The 21,359-nt window shown below is 37.1% G+C and overlaps 1 protein-coding gene across 1 annotated transcript in view; it reads left to right on the top strand.

The window, feature by feature from the left end:
- The window catches only part of LOC150091599 (uncharacterized), a 118,593-nt gene that overhangs the window by 96,090 nt on the left and 1,144 nt on the right, over positions 1-21,359 (top strand). The window contains exons 11-12 of the mRNA XM_090384815.1: positions 7,657-7,808; positions 15,481-15,600. Coding sequence (XP_090240941.1) covers positions 7,657-7,808; positions 15,481-15,600 — 272 coding nt within the window. The remainder of the gene's footprint in view (positions 1-7,656; positions 7,809-15,480; positions 15,601-21,359) is intronic.

The raw sequence follows: 21,359 nt of genomic DNA, 5'->3' as shown, positions 1-21,359 counted from the left end.
CAAGGTGCACAGGCTTGGCTGAAATGTATTGCATTCAAAAAAATCTTTTGCTAAAATTGATTGACATGTTCCATAAGGAATACCAGTTTCACTAGGAGCATTGCAGGTAGTTAAACATTGATTACACCTGATTAGATCATGAATACAGGTGATTGAGTCATTCATCATTGGTGTTTGAAGAAGCTTGGCCAAAGCAAGCATAATCTTTCATAGGCAAAGTAGCCTTATTTAAATTTTACAGACCACTGAAATTTCTTTGAGCAACATATAGCATGTTTTCCAAAAGCTGTTTTTAATATTTCATCAATTTATGTTGTAGTTTTCCATAATTTGATAAAAAATTTGATACAAATGCACTGCTATGTAAAATTATATTCATTTTAAAATGCAATGAAATACACGAAATGTCTTATATTCAGTAAGTGCTAATTCAGACTGACTGCAGATAAATGAATGATTTAAGCATTACTATGTCTAGATCAGTTGCTGAACAGAGGTCATATCTAGTTTACTATTGGAATTGAAAAAATATTTTTTGTTGAAATTGTAAACGCCCTTAAACTTGTAATAGATTCAACTAGTATGTCTAGCTACAGAATAAAACATTTTCTTTGAAAGATATGTTTCATTAATTTTGGTTTCTAGTTCACTAGGAGCATTGCATCTAGTTCAATAGGAGCATTGTTCACTTTTTTTCTTAAACACAGCAAATAAAATTATGCTCTTGAAATGCATGTTTCATCATTAACTTTACTTTTTCTTAATGTGAACTGCAGGGATGAATTAAGTCATGTGTTAACTAAGTTACCACTTAAGACTTCATAATGTGATTAGCCTATAAATCATTTCAGGGGAGGAATTCTGAAATTTCAGTAGTGTAGAAGAAAAATTTAATTTAATTTTTTTTTTTTTTTTTTTGCTGAAGAAGAGATAAGAAATTGGGAAATCATCCAAAAAAAAAAAAAAAAAAATTTGAAACTATTTTATTATGCAAAGAGGCATATCGTTTGACACAATTTTAGCTAGATTATTATTTCATCTTTTCACCTAAAACTTGTCTTTATACACTGTGTTGCCACTTTATTAGGTACATCCCTGCTGTGCACACAAATGGTTTGTCCCACAACGTTGCAAGTCACATGACCACAGCTGTGGATATAAATGCACCAGAACAACCTTTCTAGTATCAGTTAAGCATACAAACCATAGCAAGAATGGGGAAAAGGAGTGATTTAACGGACTTCGAATGTGGCATGGTAGTAGGTGCAAGACGTGCTGGACAAAGCATCTCTGCTTTGTCTGAAATGGCAGTTCTCCTAAACTTTTCGCGCACCACAGTTTCTTGGGTGTATCGAGAATAGTGCAGAGCACAAAACATCCTCCCAATGGCACTCCTGTGGAAGAAAACTGCTTGCTGATGAGAGAGGTCAGAGGAGGATGGCTAGAATTGTGCAAGCAAACAGACAGGTCACAATGTCGGATATCACGTCAGAATACAACCTTGGTGTGCAGAACAAAATATCGCAACAGACCACTAGTCGCACTTTGTCGCGAATGGGCTACAACAACCGACAGCCACATTGTGTACCTTTGTTATCAATGAAGAACAAGAGAGCATGTCTCCTGTGGGCACAGCAACACCAGCACTGGACTATCGAGGATTGGAAAACAGTTGCTTGGTCTGACGAGTTGAAGTTCCTGGTGCATTATGTTGATGGAAGGCTAAGAATTTGGCAAAAAAAACATGAATCCATGGACCAGTCATGTCTGACGACTACTGTGCAAGATGGTGGGGGCAGTGTTATGGTGTAGGGAATGTTTTCTTGGCATACGTTGGGTCCACTGATACCCATAGATTCACATCTGAATGCCACATCGTACCTAAACATTGTTGCTGACCAAGTGCATCCATTCATGTTGACAGTTTATCCTCAGTCAGATGGTTACTTACAGCAAGATAATGTGCTGGTGCACAAAGATCGAATCACTATGGGATGGTTCCAGGAACATGACAATGACTTTTCTTTGCTGCAGTGGCCTGCTCAATCCCCAGGATCTCAATCCTATTGAACATCTTTGGGATGAGCTGGAAAGGGCTGTTGTTGTGGTGTTTTCTGGCGCAAGAGCTACTTAGGCCATATTGCGCCTCCTAAATTAATTGAGTTACTTATGATAACTGCACGGTGGGCAGTTAGAAACGGTCATACATTTTTATTTGTTTTATATACAAAAAGAATTCAGAGAGATTTGCTTCTTTACCTATTATGCTATTCAGAGAGAGAGGTTGCTGTAGATCTGAAATGAAACTAAAAGACATTCGTCGGGCATTGCTGAACAAGTTACATTCAAGGAGTATATGTTTTACTGTAAGTGGTTGCGAGCAGTGTGCACACTGTGGAGGATCATTTCCTGTAAGCAGATAGAGATGTGTGAGGTGAGTGTGACTTATACGAGTTCTGGCTAAGATTACTTCTTCTTTTCTATTTTTCCGAAGGCTGAAGTCCATAATTGTGGTTCAGGTTTTATTTGAAATAGCTTGTTATTGGTTTGCATTTTCCACAGAAGTGTCCATTGTTCCATAGATGTTCTCCATATGTTATGTCTATAATCAGGATATGGGACTAGGTTATTTGTTGAGGATATGATGGAAGGATACTTAGCAACACTGTCTGCACATTCGTTTCCTGGAATACCACTGTGGCCAGGGATCCATGAAAAGATAACAGTTTTCTGATGCTCATGAAGATGCATCAGCTTATGTTTTATGAACTTTAATAAAGGATTTTTAGGTGGGGAAGTCCTTTTCAAAGCTAGAATAGCACTCCGTGAATCAGTATATATTATACTTTTATTTATTGACATTAGCGAGATGTTTTCCAGAGCAAGCTTAATGGCATGGAGTTCAGCAGTGTAGCTGCTGCATTCGGTTGGAAGTGAAATTGAGACAGTTGTATTAGGGAAGACGGCAGCTGCACCCACTCGACTGTCAGACTTCGAACCATCAGTATAGATCTTGGTAAAGTGTGGGTACTTTTGTGAGTGAGCAACATGTAGTTGTTGGATGTTAATATCTGGTATAGAGCCTTTACCCCATTGCTCAAAGTATTCATCAGAAGAAAGGATGAAGTTAGTCCACGGGGGATCCGGATCTTTTTTTTTCTCTGATGATATTATCAAGCTGAATATTCCAGCTTTCTGTTAGATTCTGCAGTCTGATACCAGAAGGTCGAATTGTTCTAGGTTTATTTGTATAATGGGTTTTCAATTGAGGATTATGCAACAGTGGCCAAACCGGATGAGTAGGCAGACTTTTAATTTTAACTGAGTAGTTTATCAGCAACATCTTTCTTCTTATGCTAAGTGGAGGTTCGTGAGCCTCAACATAAAGACTTTGAACTGGTGATGTTCTGTATGCACCTAGGGCTATCCTAAGAGAAGAATGTTGGATGGGTGCAAGACGGGCCAAGGTGCTCTCTCTAGCTGAGTCATAAACAGGTGCTCCGTAGTCTAACCGAGATCTAATTAGAGATTTATATAAGTGGAGCAAGGTATAACGATCGGCGCCCCAAGATGTACTGGAGATGACCCGGAGTATATTCATTTTCTTTATGCAAGTGGTTCTTAGATACTTGATGTGCTCCTGGAAGTTTAACTTCTTATCAAAAATTAGCCCTACGAGGCGAATACTGTTCACAGTTGGTAGTGGATGATCGGCCAAGTGCAACTTGGGTTCAGGATGCATTGCTCGCTTCATGCAGAAATGTATAGCTGTAGATTTGTGGCTTGACAGTTTGTATCCATTTTGCGCAATCCATAATTCAATGTTATTAATGGATATTTGTAGATGCCTCTCAATATAGTTCATATTCTGGGAATGACAGGATATGGTAAGATCATCTGCATAGAGATACGAGTCAACGGTATTTGGAATGCTGTTTGTGATGTTGTTTATTCGTATTGAAAACAGAGTGGCACTAAGAACAGAGCCTTGTGGGACTCCTGCTTGAATGTACGTTTGAGATAACCTGCCGGTACCTCACTTGGAAAGATCTGTGCTGAAGGAAGCTTTGAATAAAATATGGTAAATGGCCTCTCATATGAATAGAATGGAGATCTCTTAGGATACCGTAGTGCCACGTGGTATCAAAGGCCTTCTCTATATCAAGGCATATCATGACGAGATGTTGATTTCTGGTGAATGCATTTCTTATGTTGGATTCGGCTTTGGTCATGAGGTCTAGGGAAGATCTATTCTTCCGAAAGCCAAACTGATTATGTTTTCGGATTCAAGGTACCAGGTGAGTCGATGGTGAACCATTTTTTCCAAAGTCTTACTCAGGCAGCTGGTTAGAGAAATTGGTCTATAGTTGTTAGGAATCAAATGGTCTTTTCCAGGTTTAGGTATGGCTATTACATAAGAATGTCTCCAGGAAGTAGGGAATATATGTTCTGAGAATATTCTATTGTAAAAGTTTAGCAATGAAATTAGTGATTTCTGATTGAGGTGTTGAATCATTATATTGTAGATTCCATCAGGGCCAGGAGAGCTGTTTCTTGAGGTATATATAGCTTCTTTCAGTTCAGATATTGTGAGTGGTTGGTTATAGGTAAAAGGACATGCAGTTTTGAAGTCTAGTTTCCTTTTCTCAGCTTCAGCTTTGATTTTTTGAAAAGAGGGTTGATATGCAGTTGAGGCGGACAACTCACAGAACACCGTTCCTAGGGCATTGGCAATTTCATCAACAGATGAGATCTCCTTTCCATTCCAATTAATAATAGGAGAAGGCAACTTATGATATTTACCATTTAGTTTCTTTATTTTTTCCCAGATTATTCGGGTATCAGTATCTTTGTTGATTGAGGAGGCAAATTTTATCCACGAGTCTTTTTTCGCCTTCCGCCGGATATAACAAGCTTTGGCTCTCAGTCTCTTGAAGTTAATAAAGTTGGCAGTGGTGGGATGTTTGTGGAAGGTGTTCCATGCTTTTTTTTTTCTCTCTTCGCTTTATTACAATCGCCATTCCACCAGTGATTGGTATGCCGATGGTTTCTTATTTGAGACTGTGGGATGGCGGCTTTTGCTGCTGTTAGTATCTGCATTGTGATATGATCGGTGACAGTGTCAATAGCAGAAGACTCTATTGTGTCATCATCAAAAGATACATGACTGGTAAATTTCGTCCAGTTTGCTTTGGAAAATTTCCATTTTGTTTTTGTTTCAGTTTGTTTGGAATGGGTGGTTTGAATACTACAGATCAGCGGATAGTGGTCACTATTTAGAGGATTGTCATGTACTGCCCACTCTATAATTGGGAAGAGGATCGAAGAGCAAATTGAGAGATATTGCACTGGTTGACCCAGTAGGAAAATGGATATATGTCGGTAAGCCATTATTCAATAGTGTCAAATTTTCTCGGTCAAGTAACATTTCAATGAGTTCGCCACGTCCGCCTGAGACCAGAGATCCCCATAATGGATGATGCCCATTAAAATCTCCTAGTAAACAAACAGGAGGTGGTAATTGGGAAATTAGATTTAACAGTTGCTGAATTGTACATGATTGATTCAGCGGAAGATAAATTGAAGCTAGTGTCAGTGTGATACCGATTACTATACGGGTAGCAACAGCTTCTAATGGTGTTTGTAATGGAATGTGCCTGGAGGGGACTCCTGATTCCACTAGTATAGCTACTCCTCCATGGGGGCTGTTAGTTTCAGATCGATCTTTTCTGAAGATAGTATAGTTTTTGACTGAAACAGATATTTTTGTTGTTAGATTTGTCTCTTGCAAGCATATGGCAGCAGGATTGTAACGGTTAATTAGTTCATAGATATCATCAATATTGCTGCGAAAACCTCTGCAATTCCATTGTAAGATTTGTTCCGTTATTTGGTTTTGTGAGCAGAAGAGGAGTCTGTTTGCTTTTTGTGAGAGGCTTGTTTATATCTCTCGTGTTTTGATTTTTCTTTTCTTGAAAAATTTGGGCGTCTTGAGTCATTGCCTTCTTCCATATCATCATCTGCATGTATTTCAAGCAGATCTTCTGAGTTGGTGGTATCATCGGTGTCCATGCTTGAGGGGTGAGATTGCTTCACCTCAACTGGATCTAATTTTTCCGCTGCTTGGCAATGTGGAAGTCTCTGGGATGGAACTGTCAGTGGCGTATTACTGCATTGATCTACTGCCTTTGATGTATTTTGGACCGAGAGGACTGATCGAGCCCAGTCTGAGATTGATGTATCTGGAGGGATGGACACTTCTGTCTGACATGCTATTGACTGGTGACTATAAGCAGCAGAGGCATAAGTGCATTTTGGATTATTTAATCTTATTTGTTTTCTTGCCTCTTGGTAGGAAACTTTATTTTCAACTTTATACTTTTGTATCTTTTTCGCCAACTTCCAGAGGTCGCAGTCTTTGGAGTATGCCGGATGGCTGCCCTTGCAATTTGGACACTGTGGGGTTGGTGCTTTACATTCTGTTTGTGTGTGAGTTTTACACCCACAGTTTTCACATGTTGCGTCTCCACGGCATGCTGTCTGGGAATGGCCAAATTTCTGGCATTTAAAACATCTTAGGGGGTTTGGAATATATGGCCGAACGCGACAGTTTAAATATCCTGCCTTGACTGAAGCTGGTAGGTTTGGAGAACTGAAAGTTAATATTATACTCCGGGTAGGAACCAAATTGCCATCTTTTCAGATCATGATCCTCTTTGCCTGAATGACTTTTTGTTCTTTAAGTTCCTGGGCTATCTCATCTTCAGGAACGTTTAATAGATCCCATTCAGTGATCACTCCCTTTGAAGAATTGAGGGTGTTATGTGGTGTGATTTGAACTGGGATTCCACTCAAAGATGTCAAACTTAATAATAGTTCAGAGTGTCGAGGATTGGTGGTCTCTATTAGAAAGGGCTGTTCGCTGCAGCCTACACCTCCGTTGAATCTCAAGGAACTGCGTGACTCATGTCTGCATGGTACTCCATTCCTGCACAACGTTTTCAGCATCTTGTTCAATCCATGCCTAGATGAATTCAGGCTCTTTTAAAGGCTAAAGGAGGTTAAACAGTTGCGTTGTCAGACGAGTCGAAGGTAGGTGTACCTAATAAAGCAGTAGCACAGTGTATGTATATAGATATAAAGTTTTCTATTATTTTTTTATAATCCTTTTTTGTGAATGATTGATTTTATTCTTTATCATAAAAGGGTCTCCTAAACTTATAATAGAGCTCAGCATGTCTGCCCTTCTGAAATAACTTTTCGAAGACAAGTAAAAATTATGATGTTACCTATTTATATTGTTTCAATCCTTAGAAGGTATGAAGTTGCCACTCTGAATGTACCCATTTTAATCTATCTTATCCCCTTTTTTTTGTAAACAAAAGATTTTGTAATAATGTAGTAAAGATACAATGCAGTATGAATGAAAATAAACAGCAAATAGTAATCTGCTTAAAGTATAACCTATTAAATAATAGTGTTTAAAATAAATAAAATGAAAACTTATCTATTTGGATGGATTTGATTCATTACAATTATTTGTAATAAACAAAGAATTATAATGAATTTGTTTTGTGAAAAAAATTAAATAAGTAAAAATAATTTTGGTTATCATAATGGCTTCATTAACTGTTATTATTCAATTCTTTTCTGAAGAAATCAGAAGACCCAGAACAAGATCTAGAAGATGTGCTATATGTACTAGAATAACTCCAAAAGATGAAGAAAACTCTGTAGAGTCAGAATATTGCCAGTCATGTTCTCTTAGTACTGAATTAAGCAAGAAAATTCGTAAAGTGAAACAGGAGGTATAAATCTGAGCTACTTTAATAGTAATAGTAATAGAGGCATGTGATGCAAGAAAGCAAGCATATGAGATTATGTACCATCAGCCAAAAAAAAAAAAAATTCACACAACAATTCCCTCTAAAAGTTTGTCTGGCTCCTCCTTGAATTTATTTAACCTATCAACTTCCACAGCAACAGATGGAAGTTTGTTCCAGCAATTAACCACCCACTGGCTAAAGGAAAATTTTCGCCCATCTATTCTACAACTGTCTTTCTTCAATTTGAATTTATGCTCCCTTAGGTTTGTAATCTGAGCAAGCAGAAGAATCTTATCAGAATTCACCTTGCTCAACCCATTCAAGGCATTATACACCTCAGTCAGATCACCTCGCAGGTGCCTAGTCTCTAGCCGCTGTATTTGCAGAACTTAAGCCTCTCTTGGTAAGAAGACCCCTTTGTTCCCCTCACCAATCTTGTTGCCCTTCTTTGTACTCGTTCCAGCAACTCTACATCCTTTCTAAAATGAGGCCTCCAGACCTGTACACAGTACTCTAGGTGTGGCCTGACCATTGCCTTGTATAACGGGATAATCACCTCCCTGTCCCTGCTAGCAAAATTCCTGTATATCATTTACAAAACCCCATGACCTGCTCTGGCACCCTGTCTGCATTGCTCAGAAAACTTCATATATGACTGCACAATTACTCCTAGGTCTTTTTCATTTTCTACCACCCTAAGTGTAGTACCACACGGTTGGTATGTTCCTCTGGGGTTATTTCTACCCATACATAGTACTTTTCCATTTGTCAATGTTAAACTTCAGTTGCCACTTCTGAGTCCATCTGCCCAAATTTTCTAGATCCTATTGCAGTAGCACACTGCCATTACTGTCATTAATAACCCCACCAACCTTTGTATCATCTGAAAACTTCGACACTAAGCCTCATATACCTTCATCAATATCATTGATAAATATACAAAACAGCAGTGGGCCCAATACCAAACCCTGTGGGACTCCACTAATAACATTAGTCCATTGATTACCACTCTCTGTCTTCTCCCATTCAACACTCTTTTATCCATTGTAATAATCTTCTGCTTCAATTTGTACGGTAGTAGTCTTCCATGTGCAACAGTGTCAAAAGCTTTCCTGAAATCCAAGTATATGATATCAGAATTATTTTTTGCATCCAGCTACTTTGTAACCACATCATAGTATCCAATTAAATTTGTCAGACAAGACTTTCCCTTAACAAACCCATGCTGTGTCTGAATTATTGCTGCAGTCTTGTCTAGATGATCCTGCAATGCATCTTTAACCAGTGATTCCATTATTTTACCCGGAACAGAAGTTAAACTAACTGGTTTGTAATTACTTGTGTCACCCTTCGATCCCCCTTTGTGAATTGGGGATACATTTGCATATCTCCAGTCCGTGGGGATTTCCCCTGAATCCAAGGATGCTCTCATAATTGTGGTTAAGGGTTTGCTTAGTTCCTTTGCCGCCTCCTTTAATATAACTGGATAGATCCCATCCACCCCAGGAGCCTTTCTTATGTTTATCTTCAACAATTTCTCCTCCACTTTGCTGTCAGTTATTACAAAATCATTAAACACCCTGTTACAGTTTGATAAACTTCTGGCATTTTCATCCCTTAATAACTCTGAATGCAAAATACTCATTCAGTTTGTTAGCTATCTGAGCAGGATCATCAACAGTCGAACCATCGATATCAAGACTAATCTGATTCATTCCCTTCCTTTTAGATATTTTGTAAGTAAAGAAGTCCTTGCTCTTTTTGTTAGCAGCCTTTGCTAAAGATTTCTCATAATCTGCCTGCACTTACCTAATCTCCTTTGTGACTTAATTACAGGCTACCTTATATCTGCCATAGGCTTCTGTGTCGCCTGATAATTTATATGCATCCCATACATTTTAAAGTAAATCTCTCTCTCCCCCCCCCCACCCACTGACAATCAACATAGAAATATTCTTTATTATTGTAGATTTGTGGCACAATAAATTTGTAAATCATTGATAAGTAAAGTGCTTATGTGAATTTATAAATGGCCAATATGAGTCCCATATCATTCTGTAGATATCATTAATATTGAGGTTGTGGTCATATTTTATCAAGAGCCGATCCATCATCAGGGATAAGGAGGTTATTAGCAGTGATAATTAAGATAATGGAGATTAAGTTAGGATAATAGAAATAGATGCTCCTGCCCTGGCCCAGAGCGTGGAAAGTTAATGCTCTTGTTATACTGTAGCACAATTTCAACCTCTATATTTATATATAGAGGGGGAGGAGACCTCTTTCATCTTAATTTTTAACTTAATTTCCTTATCCCTGCTAGCCAGGGTTAAGGAGGTGATTATTCCTTTGTATAAGGCAATGCTCAGGCCAAATCTTGAGTACTGCATACAGGTCTGGAGGCCTCATTTTAGGAAGGATGTAGAGCTGCTGGTGTCAGTACAGAGAAGGGCAATGAGATTGGTGAGGGGAACAAAGGGTTTCTCTTACCAAGAAAGGCTTAAATTCTGTAAATTGTAGTGTCTAGAGAATAGGCACCTCTGAGGTGATCTAATTGAGGCATATATGCACTTGAATGGTTTCAGCATCTAGCTTAGATGCTGATGAGATTCTTTCTCTTGCTCAGATTATGCACCTGGAGTATAAATTAGGGGTATAAAATTCAAAAACAAGGAAAGACAGTTGTAGAATAGATGTGTGGAAATTTGCCTTTAGCCATTAGATGGTTGATTGCTGGAACAAACTTCCATCTGTCGTTGTGGAAGTTAGCATTAGCATTAGTAGAGGCATTTGATGCAAGAAAGCAAGCTTATGCAGCATCAGCCAAAAAAAAAAAAAAAAAAAACCCACTTCCACTTCACCCCTCTGTTCGTTCAAAATACCTGTCCAGCTGAGCCTTAAACTTATTTAGGCTATCAACCTCCACCACAAGGGATGGCAGTCTGTTCCACCAACCAACCACCCGCTGGCTAAAGGCAAATTTCCGCACGTCTATCCTACATCTGTCTTTCCTCAATTTGAATTTATGCCCTCTCAGGTGATTTTTCTGAGCTAGAGGAAGAATCCCATCAGCATTGAGCATGCTTAAACCATTCAAGGCTTTATACACCTCTATCAGATCACCTCGCTGGTGCCTAGTCTCCAGACACTGTAATTTGCAAAACTTAAGCCTTTCTTCGTAAGAGCACCCCTTTGTTCCATTCACTAATCTTGTTGTCCTTCTCTGTACTCGTTCCAGCAGCTCTACATCCTTCTTGAAATGAGGCCTCCAGACCTGTATACAGTACTCTAGGTGTGGCCTGACCATTGCCTTATACAATGGAATAATCACCTCCTTATCCCTGCTGGAAAAATTCCTGTATATCATTGACAATACTCCATGAGCTACTCTTGCAGCCCGTCTGCACTGCTCAGAGAACTTCATATCTGCCTGCACAATCACCCCCAAGTCCCTTTCATTCTCTACCACTGTCAGTGTAGTACCACAGAGTTGATACGTTGCTCTGGGGTTGCTTTTTCCCATGTGTAGTACTTTACATTTGTCAATGTTAAACTTCATTTGCCACCTCTCAGCCCATCTGCTCAACCTTTCCAGATCCTGTTGCAAGCTATCATAAATTCACTTTTGGAGCAAATGGATGAGTGAAATGGGAAGTTTTTGTTTTTTTTTCTTGGCTGATGCTGTATACATTTGCTTTCTTACATCATATGCCTCTACTAATGCTAATCAGGGACTCAATTTAACTTCCTTTCAGTTCTTTTTATATGAAAGATCTCTTCCCCTCCCCTCCTCTTTCTATATATATATATATATATATATATATAATTGCATTCCTGGATAACAAGAGCACTAACTTTATCTTCATTCGTATACTATTCACTTTCCACACTCTTGGTCAGGAAAGGAGCATCTATTTCTATCTTAATTCCATACCTAATTTCACCTCCTGTTAGCTAAATTTCTATACAACATGTACATAAAATGAGTATATATATATATGCATGTGTGCCTACACATATACATAATATAATTCATTTGATGCTATTGTTTGTTAGCAGTATTTAGTCGTTATTTAATATTAATCCTATGTTAAGCATGAAGTGAAAAATCAGCACATTGTTACAGTTATTTTATTTGTTACTGAAATACATGGTTTCTATTATTATTTTTTCTTTTGTTTCTGAATCTATCCAAATATCTGTTTTGTCAGTTTTAGTATAACTTTAGGAAATTTGCCAAATTCATTCACAGTTTTATCTTTTCCAGCATCTGTTTACTGGCCACTTTGAGATGACTCATCTGTCAATTGTTTTCATGTTTAATTTTATTTCTTGAAATTATAAATTTGTGGTGTGACTTCTTCTGCTCCAGCCTTTTCTGTACCTCCCAGCTGCTTAGGAATATCCAAGTTCACGCTGTAAAATCACTCTGATGAATAAAACCACACATCAAAGCAATTCACTAATGAATCATGTCAAATGGCCACTGAGCCACTATGAAAAGGAGTTCACTGAAAGAACTGGGTAACAATTAAGTTACATATAAATTACAGAATAGTTTAGGGCTAAAATCTCAGGTTACATAGGGAGTTAACTAGCATACATGTTAGTGCAATTGCATCATTTCTGTACATAGCCAACTACTTAAGTAGTTATAAATTGGCATCATTAAGTATATCTCATATTGTGAATATCATGGTAACTCTTTGTGAAGGGACTCACAATATGAGATATACTTAATGATGCCAATTTATAACTACTTAAGTAATTGGCTACATAGAGAAATGATCCAATTGCACTAACTTGTACGGTAGTTACATATAAATAAATTGCCTGCATATCAGTCTGAGTTTTCTAGTTTGTTTATTTGTGAACAAAACATATTAGTTTGTAGGCTCATGCTGTAATCATCTAATTTGTTAATTCTTAATGTAAAATTAATTTCTGGAAAATAAAAAAATAAATAAAATTGTATTGAAAGTAAAAGGTTTTAGCGCTGAAAGCCTCAGACTATGGAAAATTCACTAACTGAACAAGTTAGTGCTATGCACTGACTTGTCTTTAGTCTGTAGTAAATCACCAAAGTAGGTGAATTGCAGGCTTCTCAATATGAGATATAACAAAAACAATGCCAATTCACCTAATTCGGTGATTTACTACAGACTAAAATGATGTATGCGCTAACTTGTTCATTTAGTGTATTGAAAATTTGGAAATTGTTGCATCTTTGGTAATCCAAGTATGTAAACTTACTTGCGTAAATTATTTCAGAATATTTACACATTATAATTTTGAGATCATTGAGTTACTTTAAATTACCCATAACACTCTTCTGGTAATAAAATAATACTAGCAGTACCCCTTGTGAAAATATCTAAATAAATGTAGTCTGCGTTTGGTTGTGAGCAGATAAGCCAGTACGTGTCGAATCCTTTCTTATTTCTGTAAAATAAAATTATTCTTTCTTTTAAGGTTGGCAGCACTAGTAGAGAAAATTGGCCTGTTCTGTAAAATAAAACTATTCGGATTTTTTACTATCTGGAATTTTTATATTTTCCCATGTTTCTGCACATATAGCAAGAAATATCTTCAATTTGAGACCAAATCGGTTAGGCCTATTGTACACAATGGCTACAGTTAGCTATACCAGTTGCAAAAATTTCTCAATTGATATCAGAGTTTTATTATTTTTATTTTATTTTATTTATTTTTTTTTTTCGGAACAAAGGACACAATTGTATGCACATGCAAATTGTTAATCAGTTAAATAATTAAAGTGCAAATTGTTAATCAGAAAAAAATGCCTTATCAACTTAGACAACTGTTTATTTAATTAACAGTTAACATCTTCTTATGGCTCCATCTATGAAGTGAATGTTGAACTATTCTCATTTGTAGTACAAAACTGGCCCATTCCGTAAAATAAAACTATTCAGAATATTTAAATTTTAACAACTTTCTACACACCTAGGAAGAAATATCTTCAATTTGAGACCACTTCCAGCCCGATCAGTTAAGCCTATTGTTCACACTGACTGTTAAAAGAAAATGATTTCCTTATTAAATGTATAGATTACACTGACCAGCAAACACTGTTTAAAAATAAATAACTCTAATCTTAGAATTTTAGATATGAATAAATATAAAATGAAGAAAATGAAAGACTGAGAATTGTATAAATAAAAGTGCTGAAAACTGCATACAACGAACTAAAATAAAATATACAAAACCTCATGAGAAGCTTTCAAGGCATTGTGCCTCTTTGTCAACTAAAATAAGAAACATTACAGCAGGTCAATATATTGGCAGAAGTATAGCCTTGCACGATTAGTCTGCCATTTTTCATCACGCCATAAAATAACAGCCTCCATAATAGGATGCAGGAGAGTTCCACCACTACAATTAATGGTGGAACCTTCTACAGCTATTTTGAGGGTTCAGTTATTTTGGAGGGCTTCCATCCACATGAGATGGCGACAATAATGAATGCAGTCTAACACCTCAACATTGGAATATGGGTTATAAATATGATGCTGTTCCTTATTGGGTTATAATTAAGATGCTTTTTATTACATTGGGAAAGCTAAATATAGACTCTGTGATCGTATCTCAGAACATGAGGGCTATCAGGTGGGCCAATGTTACTAGCAAAAGAAGCCTATCGGAAATGCTTCCAGAAATTGCAGAAGCATTGAGGTCAACGTACACAGCATCAAGGAGACCATTTCAAAGTAGATTTTATTCTCTAGCCCTGCACTTCATTGATTATTATATACAACCATTGAAAATTTTTCTGTGGGTCTCTGAAGTAACATATTTTCTGACAGCAGTCAAACTCCATGATGTTTATATAGCTTCTGTATTTTAAACTGTCATGTAAACTTGCAAGCAGGTGGTCTTTATAGTTTGGTTTTGTTCACACTTAAAGGGTGATGCTGCAAATCGTTAGTCAGTTTGATTGTGTGTGAGTCTCAGTTTGAGCTTCATAATTTTGTAATAGTGTTTTGCTTGCCTCAGGGAAGCTTTCCTGTGGCTGCTGCTTTGACAGCCACAAGAAAGTTGCCTGAGGATTACATTATAAGTCTTGAGAGAGAGAGAGAGAGAGAGAGAGAGAGAGAGAGAGAGAGAGAGAGAGAGAGAGAGTATAGTTTGAATAGCAGTAATTGTCAGTTATAATTAACAGCACCCAATGAGTGACACATCATAGAGTTTGGCTATTAACAAACTGTCAGCTCATAACATAGTATGAGTCACATCAGGAAACATGCTGCTTCAGAAGGCTACAACAAAGTTTTCTGTGATTGTATTTAATATATAACTGTGGACTCCAGCATTTATTTATATATTTTTCTTGTTTTTTTTTTTTTTTTTTTTAAACTTAAAGCTAAAGAAGCGATTCTTAGAAAAGTTCCAAAATTGTGTGAGAGATGCAGTAATTCACTCAGTGGAAACATCTTTGCCTTTATATCAGACTATTGCATAACCTTTCTGCACTAACTATGAATATCTCAGGACTTCACAACTAGTGGAGCTGTATCGTATTAGGTTTCAAAAATCGAAAAGTGCTAAGTCATAGTGTTGTTGCTGCATTTATGAGGTTCCACTATATATGATTTTTTAAATTTTCATACATTTGTGCATTGTTTTTTTATAGGGTGGAATTTTAACCAGTGATAGTGAGTGCAAACTGGATCTACATCTGGTAGACTTAAATAAGTGTTTGGATCCCTTATCAGTTAAAATGTTAAAGCAGTGGACACAAGAGGATACCTTGGTCAGTTTTTGTATTCAATTTTATACCATAATAACTGTGAATGACTTAAACTTTGAAAACAGTTTTGGTAAAATGTTCCTATTATACCAGTTTAATCTTGTGAACAGGATTGTAGTATTTTTTTGGAAATTTCTATAATATCTAAATGTTCCTCTTTAACTTAAATTTTTCAAAGCAGGAACTTGAGTGAACAGTTAAATTTTTGCAAAATAAGACCCTTTATGTTTAGTTTTCTCAATTAATACTATATCTATACAGGAGTTATGTTCAACTAAGTTGATTGCAGTGAATTTCTGAAATTTATTTTATTTTATCCTTATTTTTTTTGTTTTGCCCTGTTTTGTTTTCTATATTGATTTTTACATGTGTAGTTAGTTGTTTTAACATTATTTCTTAGAAATAAGAAATAATGTTAAAATAAATAATGTTTTACTGAGGTAGTCAGGCTGTCAAATGACAAAATGAAGAAGCCATTTGTTTATTGAAAGAGGGAAATTGCATGGTTATTTATTAGGAATTCAGTTGACAAAACACTGTTAAACCATGTGTAAATGTTAATTTTTTTTCATTATTATTATTATTATTTAAATAGTTAAAAGGTGAAGTAACTGTCACAGCTATTAATATTTAAAATTTATAAAGTGACATTCTAAATTGGATGGATGTTATCATTAGGGTTTGTGTTTCTCTCTCTCCTATAATTGGCTGCTTCCTGGTGTTCTCCAGGCTTAATAAAGAGATTCAGCAGAATCTTGTATGAGATTAGTTAAAGATTAAAAAAAAAATAAACATTACGCCATGTTAAAAATAATTTTTACTTTGGCAAACTGTTACCAGATTATGGAGAATTATTTTATATATAGACATAGTACATAAAACAGCTAAATTTGTTATCAGAATACAAGTTGTAGCATTATATTTTAACTAAACTTGAAATATAAAAGGAAATGAAAAAAACATGTAATTTAGAAGAATTATGTGCCAGCTGGTACCTTAAATCAATGCTGGAAGAGTGAGCAATAGGAAATTTAAAAGTGCTCATTTCTCCAAGTGAGACTTTGTTTCAACTCCCCAGTCTTGAACTCCAGCTGAGAATTTCCTTACTTTGGCCTGATGTTAGTTTGCTATTGTGTATTCAAAAAGACACTTGTTAACAATTTTGTTATTGGTTATCAGATAGTTAATAGATTGAGTTAGTTTACATTTATGAGAGGCATTTGAAAAGATTGTGGCCTGAGTATTAAGGGTTTATTTGAGGAGTCTAGTAACATGTTACTTTTCAACACAGTTCTCTTTGGAGTCAATATGCTTGCCACCGATGTTGCAATGTGTTTATTCCAGCTGCAAAGGAAGTTTTCTCTTGGGCCTCCAGGAATGCATCCACTGCAGCAATGGTGTTGCTGTCAGTGGGAAAATGGATGCCAGACAGGTATATTTTAAAATTCTGAAATAGGTGAAAGTCTGATGGTGCTAGATCTTGTGAATTTGGGGAATGGACTAACATTTCAAAGTCATTGCCATGGCTGCACTGCATGACATGTGAGCAGATGCATTGTCCTGGTGGACCAAGACTTCTTTGCTGAATTTTTCTTAGCATTCATCTTTGATGTTTTCATACAAATGCCTTACAAGGTCTGTATAATGTTCCCCTGTGACTGTCTGGCCTTTCTGAATGTAATCCACTAGTAACACTCCATCAACATCCCAAAAAATTGATGCCATCACCTTCCCAACAGAAAAAGAATTGGCTTTCTTTGGAGGGTGAGAAGAGCTATGGTTTCACTGTTTCGACTGCTCCTTTGTCTCTGGCTGAAAGTGATGGATCTCATCCATGGGCACAAACCTTGCAAGGAAATTTGCTGTGTCTGCTTTAAAATGATGCAAATGTTTGCTTGACAACTCTTGTGTATTTTTGATCCACTATCAAGAATTTTGGGACCCATCATGCTGGCACCTTTTTCATAGTGAGAACCTCTGTTATTATGTGGTATATGTTCAGATGAGATGCCCAAGATTTTAGCAATGTACTAAACTATCACTCATTACCAGATCATGCACACTGTGAACAACTTCTGGAGTGATGGATGTTTCTCAGAAGTTGGGTGCTTTGGATTCATAAAGACTAGTGATGGCCCTACACACTCTGTTAAATTCTTTCATTTCTTACATTTGTGATAGGGAGAGTTGTTTTAGCTTCAGGATTACAAACAAAATTTAGTTTCCTTCTTCGTGTCAGTCATAGATAATAGTTCATAAATAATTAATAACCATGTTAGGGTACTTGTAGTATTGTATAATGAATAATCTGAATGTAATTAACATCCAGTGCTGCAATAAAGTTCATTCAGTAGCAGGTCTTTGAGATATTTAAAATGAAATGTACTAGAGTAAGCATCACATAAGTGTTTCTTAGCTAATTGTTTCATATTAGTCATCTCACAGTTTCCCTGCCTGGGATAAAAACATTTCATTAACTGTTCATCTTCAGCAATGAAGATGCTATCAAGACAGTGTTAGGTGGGTCAGAAAACTGCTAGCTTGGGGGGATTCACAGACCAAAAGGTTAAAAGTAGCTGCAGGCAGAGGTGAAGGTGATTCTTGCACAACTTCTATTAGAATAAGTAGTGACCTGGAGCGAGGGGTGCTGGGGGTTTCAGGGACTGACGGCAGTCATCGTGAAACAGGTGGGTATATGGGATGTGTTAGGGTAACTAATAATAAGGATAGGTACATGTATACCAATGCTAGAAGTATAGTAAATAAATTTGATGAATTTGAAGTGTTGGTCAAGACATCAAAGGTGGATATTGTTGGGATAGCAAAGACGTGGTGTCACACAGATATATAAGGGATACAGAACTGGAATTTGGGGAGTACAATATGTACAGAAAGGATAGACAGGATAGGAAGGGAGGAGGTGTTATGCTGTTAATTAAGAAAAACATAAAATCAAAAGAGGTGCATCCAGTTGATATAGATGAACAGTGCACTGTTGAGTCAGTTTGGTGTGACATAAGCACTGTGAAAGCAAAAATAAGAGTAGGAGTGTGTTAATGACTCGAATGAGTACAATGAACAATTGTACAGAGAAATAGAGTGGGCTAGTAAATCAGAATGTCTTATAATGGGGGATTTTAACTTCCCAGATATTGACTGGAACTTGTGGGTTGGTCACTCACACACTAGTAAGACTTTTGTGGATTTATTGTATGATTGTTTTCTGCAGTAGCATGTTCGAGAGGCAGCCAGAGAGGGTAATACTCTTGATCTGGTTATCAGCAGTGATCATTCGTGTATTAAGAATTTGCAGATAAAGGAACCACTAGGTGGCAGTGATCACAGTGTACTGATGTGGGATTTACTTAAAGATATAATTACCATCAGGGGTAAAGGAAAGGGTTTTTGCTTCTGTAAAGGTGAGTACAGTGGTCTCAAACAGTTTTTAAATTCTGTACAGTGGGATCAACTGACGATGTTACCAACAGTAAATTCTAAGTGGGAAGCATTCAAGGAATTAATCGTGGATGCTACTAAAAGTTTCATACCTATTAAGAAATATTGTTCAAGGTTTAGGCCTAAATGGTTATCAAATGAACTAATGAGACTCGTGACAGAGAAGAAAAATGCATGGGATGCATATAAATTATCAAGCGACTCAGAAGTCTATGGCAGATATAAGCTAGTCTGTAATCAGGTTACAAAGGAGGTTAGGCAGGCGAAGGCAGATTCCGAGAAATCTTTGGCAAAAGATGCTAAGAAAAACAGCAAAGATTTCTTTACTTATATAAACTCTAAAAGGAAGGGAATGAATCTGATTGGTCTACTTGATATCCATGGTTCGACTGTTAATGATCCTGCTCAGAAAGCAAACAAACTGAATGAGTATTTTGCATCTGCATTCACACATGAGGAGTTATTAAGGTTTGAAAATGGCAGAAGGTTATCAAATTGTAGCAGGGTGCTTAATGATTTTGTAATAACTGAGAGCAAAGTGGAGGAGAAATTGTTGAAGTTAAACATAAGAAAGGCACCTGGGGTGGATGAGATCTATCCAGTTATATTAAAGGAGGCGGCTAAGGAAGTAAGAAAACCTTTGCCATAATTATGAGAGCATCCTTGGACTCAGGGGAGGTCCCCAAGGACTGGAGATGTGCAAATGTATCCCCAATTCACAAAGGGGAATCGAAGGGTGACGTGAGTAATTACAGACCAGTTACTTTAACTTCTGTTCTGGGTAAAATAATGGAGTCACTGGTTAAAGATGCATTGCAGGATCATCTAGACAAGACTGCAGCAATAATTCAGACAGAGCATGGGTTTGTTAAGGGAAAGTCTTGTTTGACAAATTTGATAGGATATTATGATGTGGATTTGGATTTCAGGAAAACTTTTGACACTGTTGTGCATGGAAGACTATTGTACAAATTGGAGCAGAATGGTATTAAGGGTAAGTTGCTACAATGGATAAAAGGATGGTTGAATGGGAGAAGACAGAGGATGGTAATTAATGGGTGCTGCTCTTCGTGGACTAATGTTATTAGTGGAGTCCCACAGGGTTCGGTGTTGGGTCCTCTGTTGTTTTGTATATTTATCAATGATATTGATGAAGGTATATCAGGCTTAGTGTCGAAGTTTGCAGATGATACAAAGGTTGGCAGGGTTGTTAATGATAGTAATGGCAGTGTGCTAGAGGATCAAGAGGATCTAGATAATTTGGGCAGGTGGGCTAAGAAGTGGCAACTGAAGTTTAACCTTGACAAATGCAAAGTACTGCATATGGGTAGAAGTAACCCCAGAGAAATGTACCAACTGTGTACCATTTGTACACAGTTGGTATATTTCTCTAACCTAACCTGGTACAGTTGGTACCAGAGAAATGTACCAAATGTACCACTTAAGGTGGTAGAAAATGAAAAAGACCTGGGAGTAATTGTGCAGTCAGATATGAAGTTTTCTGAGCAATGCAGACTGGCTGCCAGGACAGGTCATCCGGTTTTGTCAATGATATATAGGAATTTTGCTAGCAGGGAAAAGGAGGTGATTGTCCCTCTGTATAAGACAATGGACAGACCACGCCTTGAGAACTGCGTACAGGTCTGGAGGCCTCATTTTAGGAAGGATGTAAACTTGCTTGAGCATGTACAGAGAAGGGCAACAAGATTGGTGAGGGGAATGAAGGGATCCTCTTACCAAGAGAGGCTTAAGTTCTGCAAATTGCAGTGTCTGGAGACTAGGCACCTGCGCGGAGATCTGATTGAAGTGTATAAGGCCTTGAATGGGTTGAGCACGCTGAATTCTGATGGGATCCTTCCACTTGTTCAGAGTACAAACCTAAGGGGGCATAAATTCAAATTAAGAAAAGACAGATGTAGAATAGATGTGCGGAAATTTGCCTTTAGCCAGCGTGTGGTTAATTGCTGGAACGAACTTCCATCTGTCGTTTTGGAAGTTGATAGGTTAAATAAATTTAAGGAGGAACTGGACAGGGATTTGGAGGGAATGGTGTGATTTTTTTTTTTTTTTTTTTTGGCTGATGCTGCATAAGCTCATACACTTGCTTTCTTGCATCACATGCCACTACTACTACTAATGTGTGAAATTTTCACTTTAATGGAATAGTGAATAAACATAAGTTGGAATCTGGGGAAATGGGAAATGACACTTGTGACATTCAGAAAAAAGCATCCTTTGTGCTCTTAATTAAATGAAATTTTATGGACCGTTTTTCTTTGTGGAAAAATCCTCACCAGTATTGTATA

The sequence above is a fragment of the Mastigoproctus giganteus genome, chromosome 1 (genome assembly GCF_048544385.1).
Source record: "Mastigoproctus giganteus isolate SK-2022 chromosome 1, ASM4854438v1, whole genome shotgun sequence".
Lineage (NCBI taxonomy): Eukaryota > Metazoa > Arthropoda > Arachnida > Uropygi > Thelyphonidae > Mastigoproctus > Mastigoproctus giganteus.
Note: the sequence above shows the minus strand (reverse complement) of the source record. Positions and strands in the feature narration are given on the sequence as shown.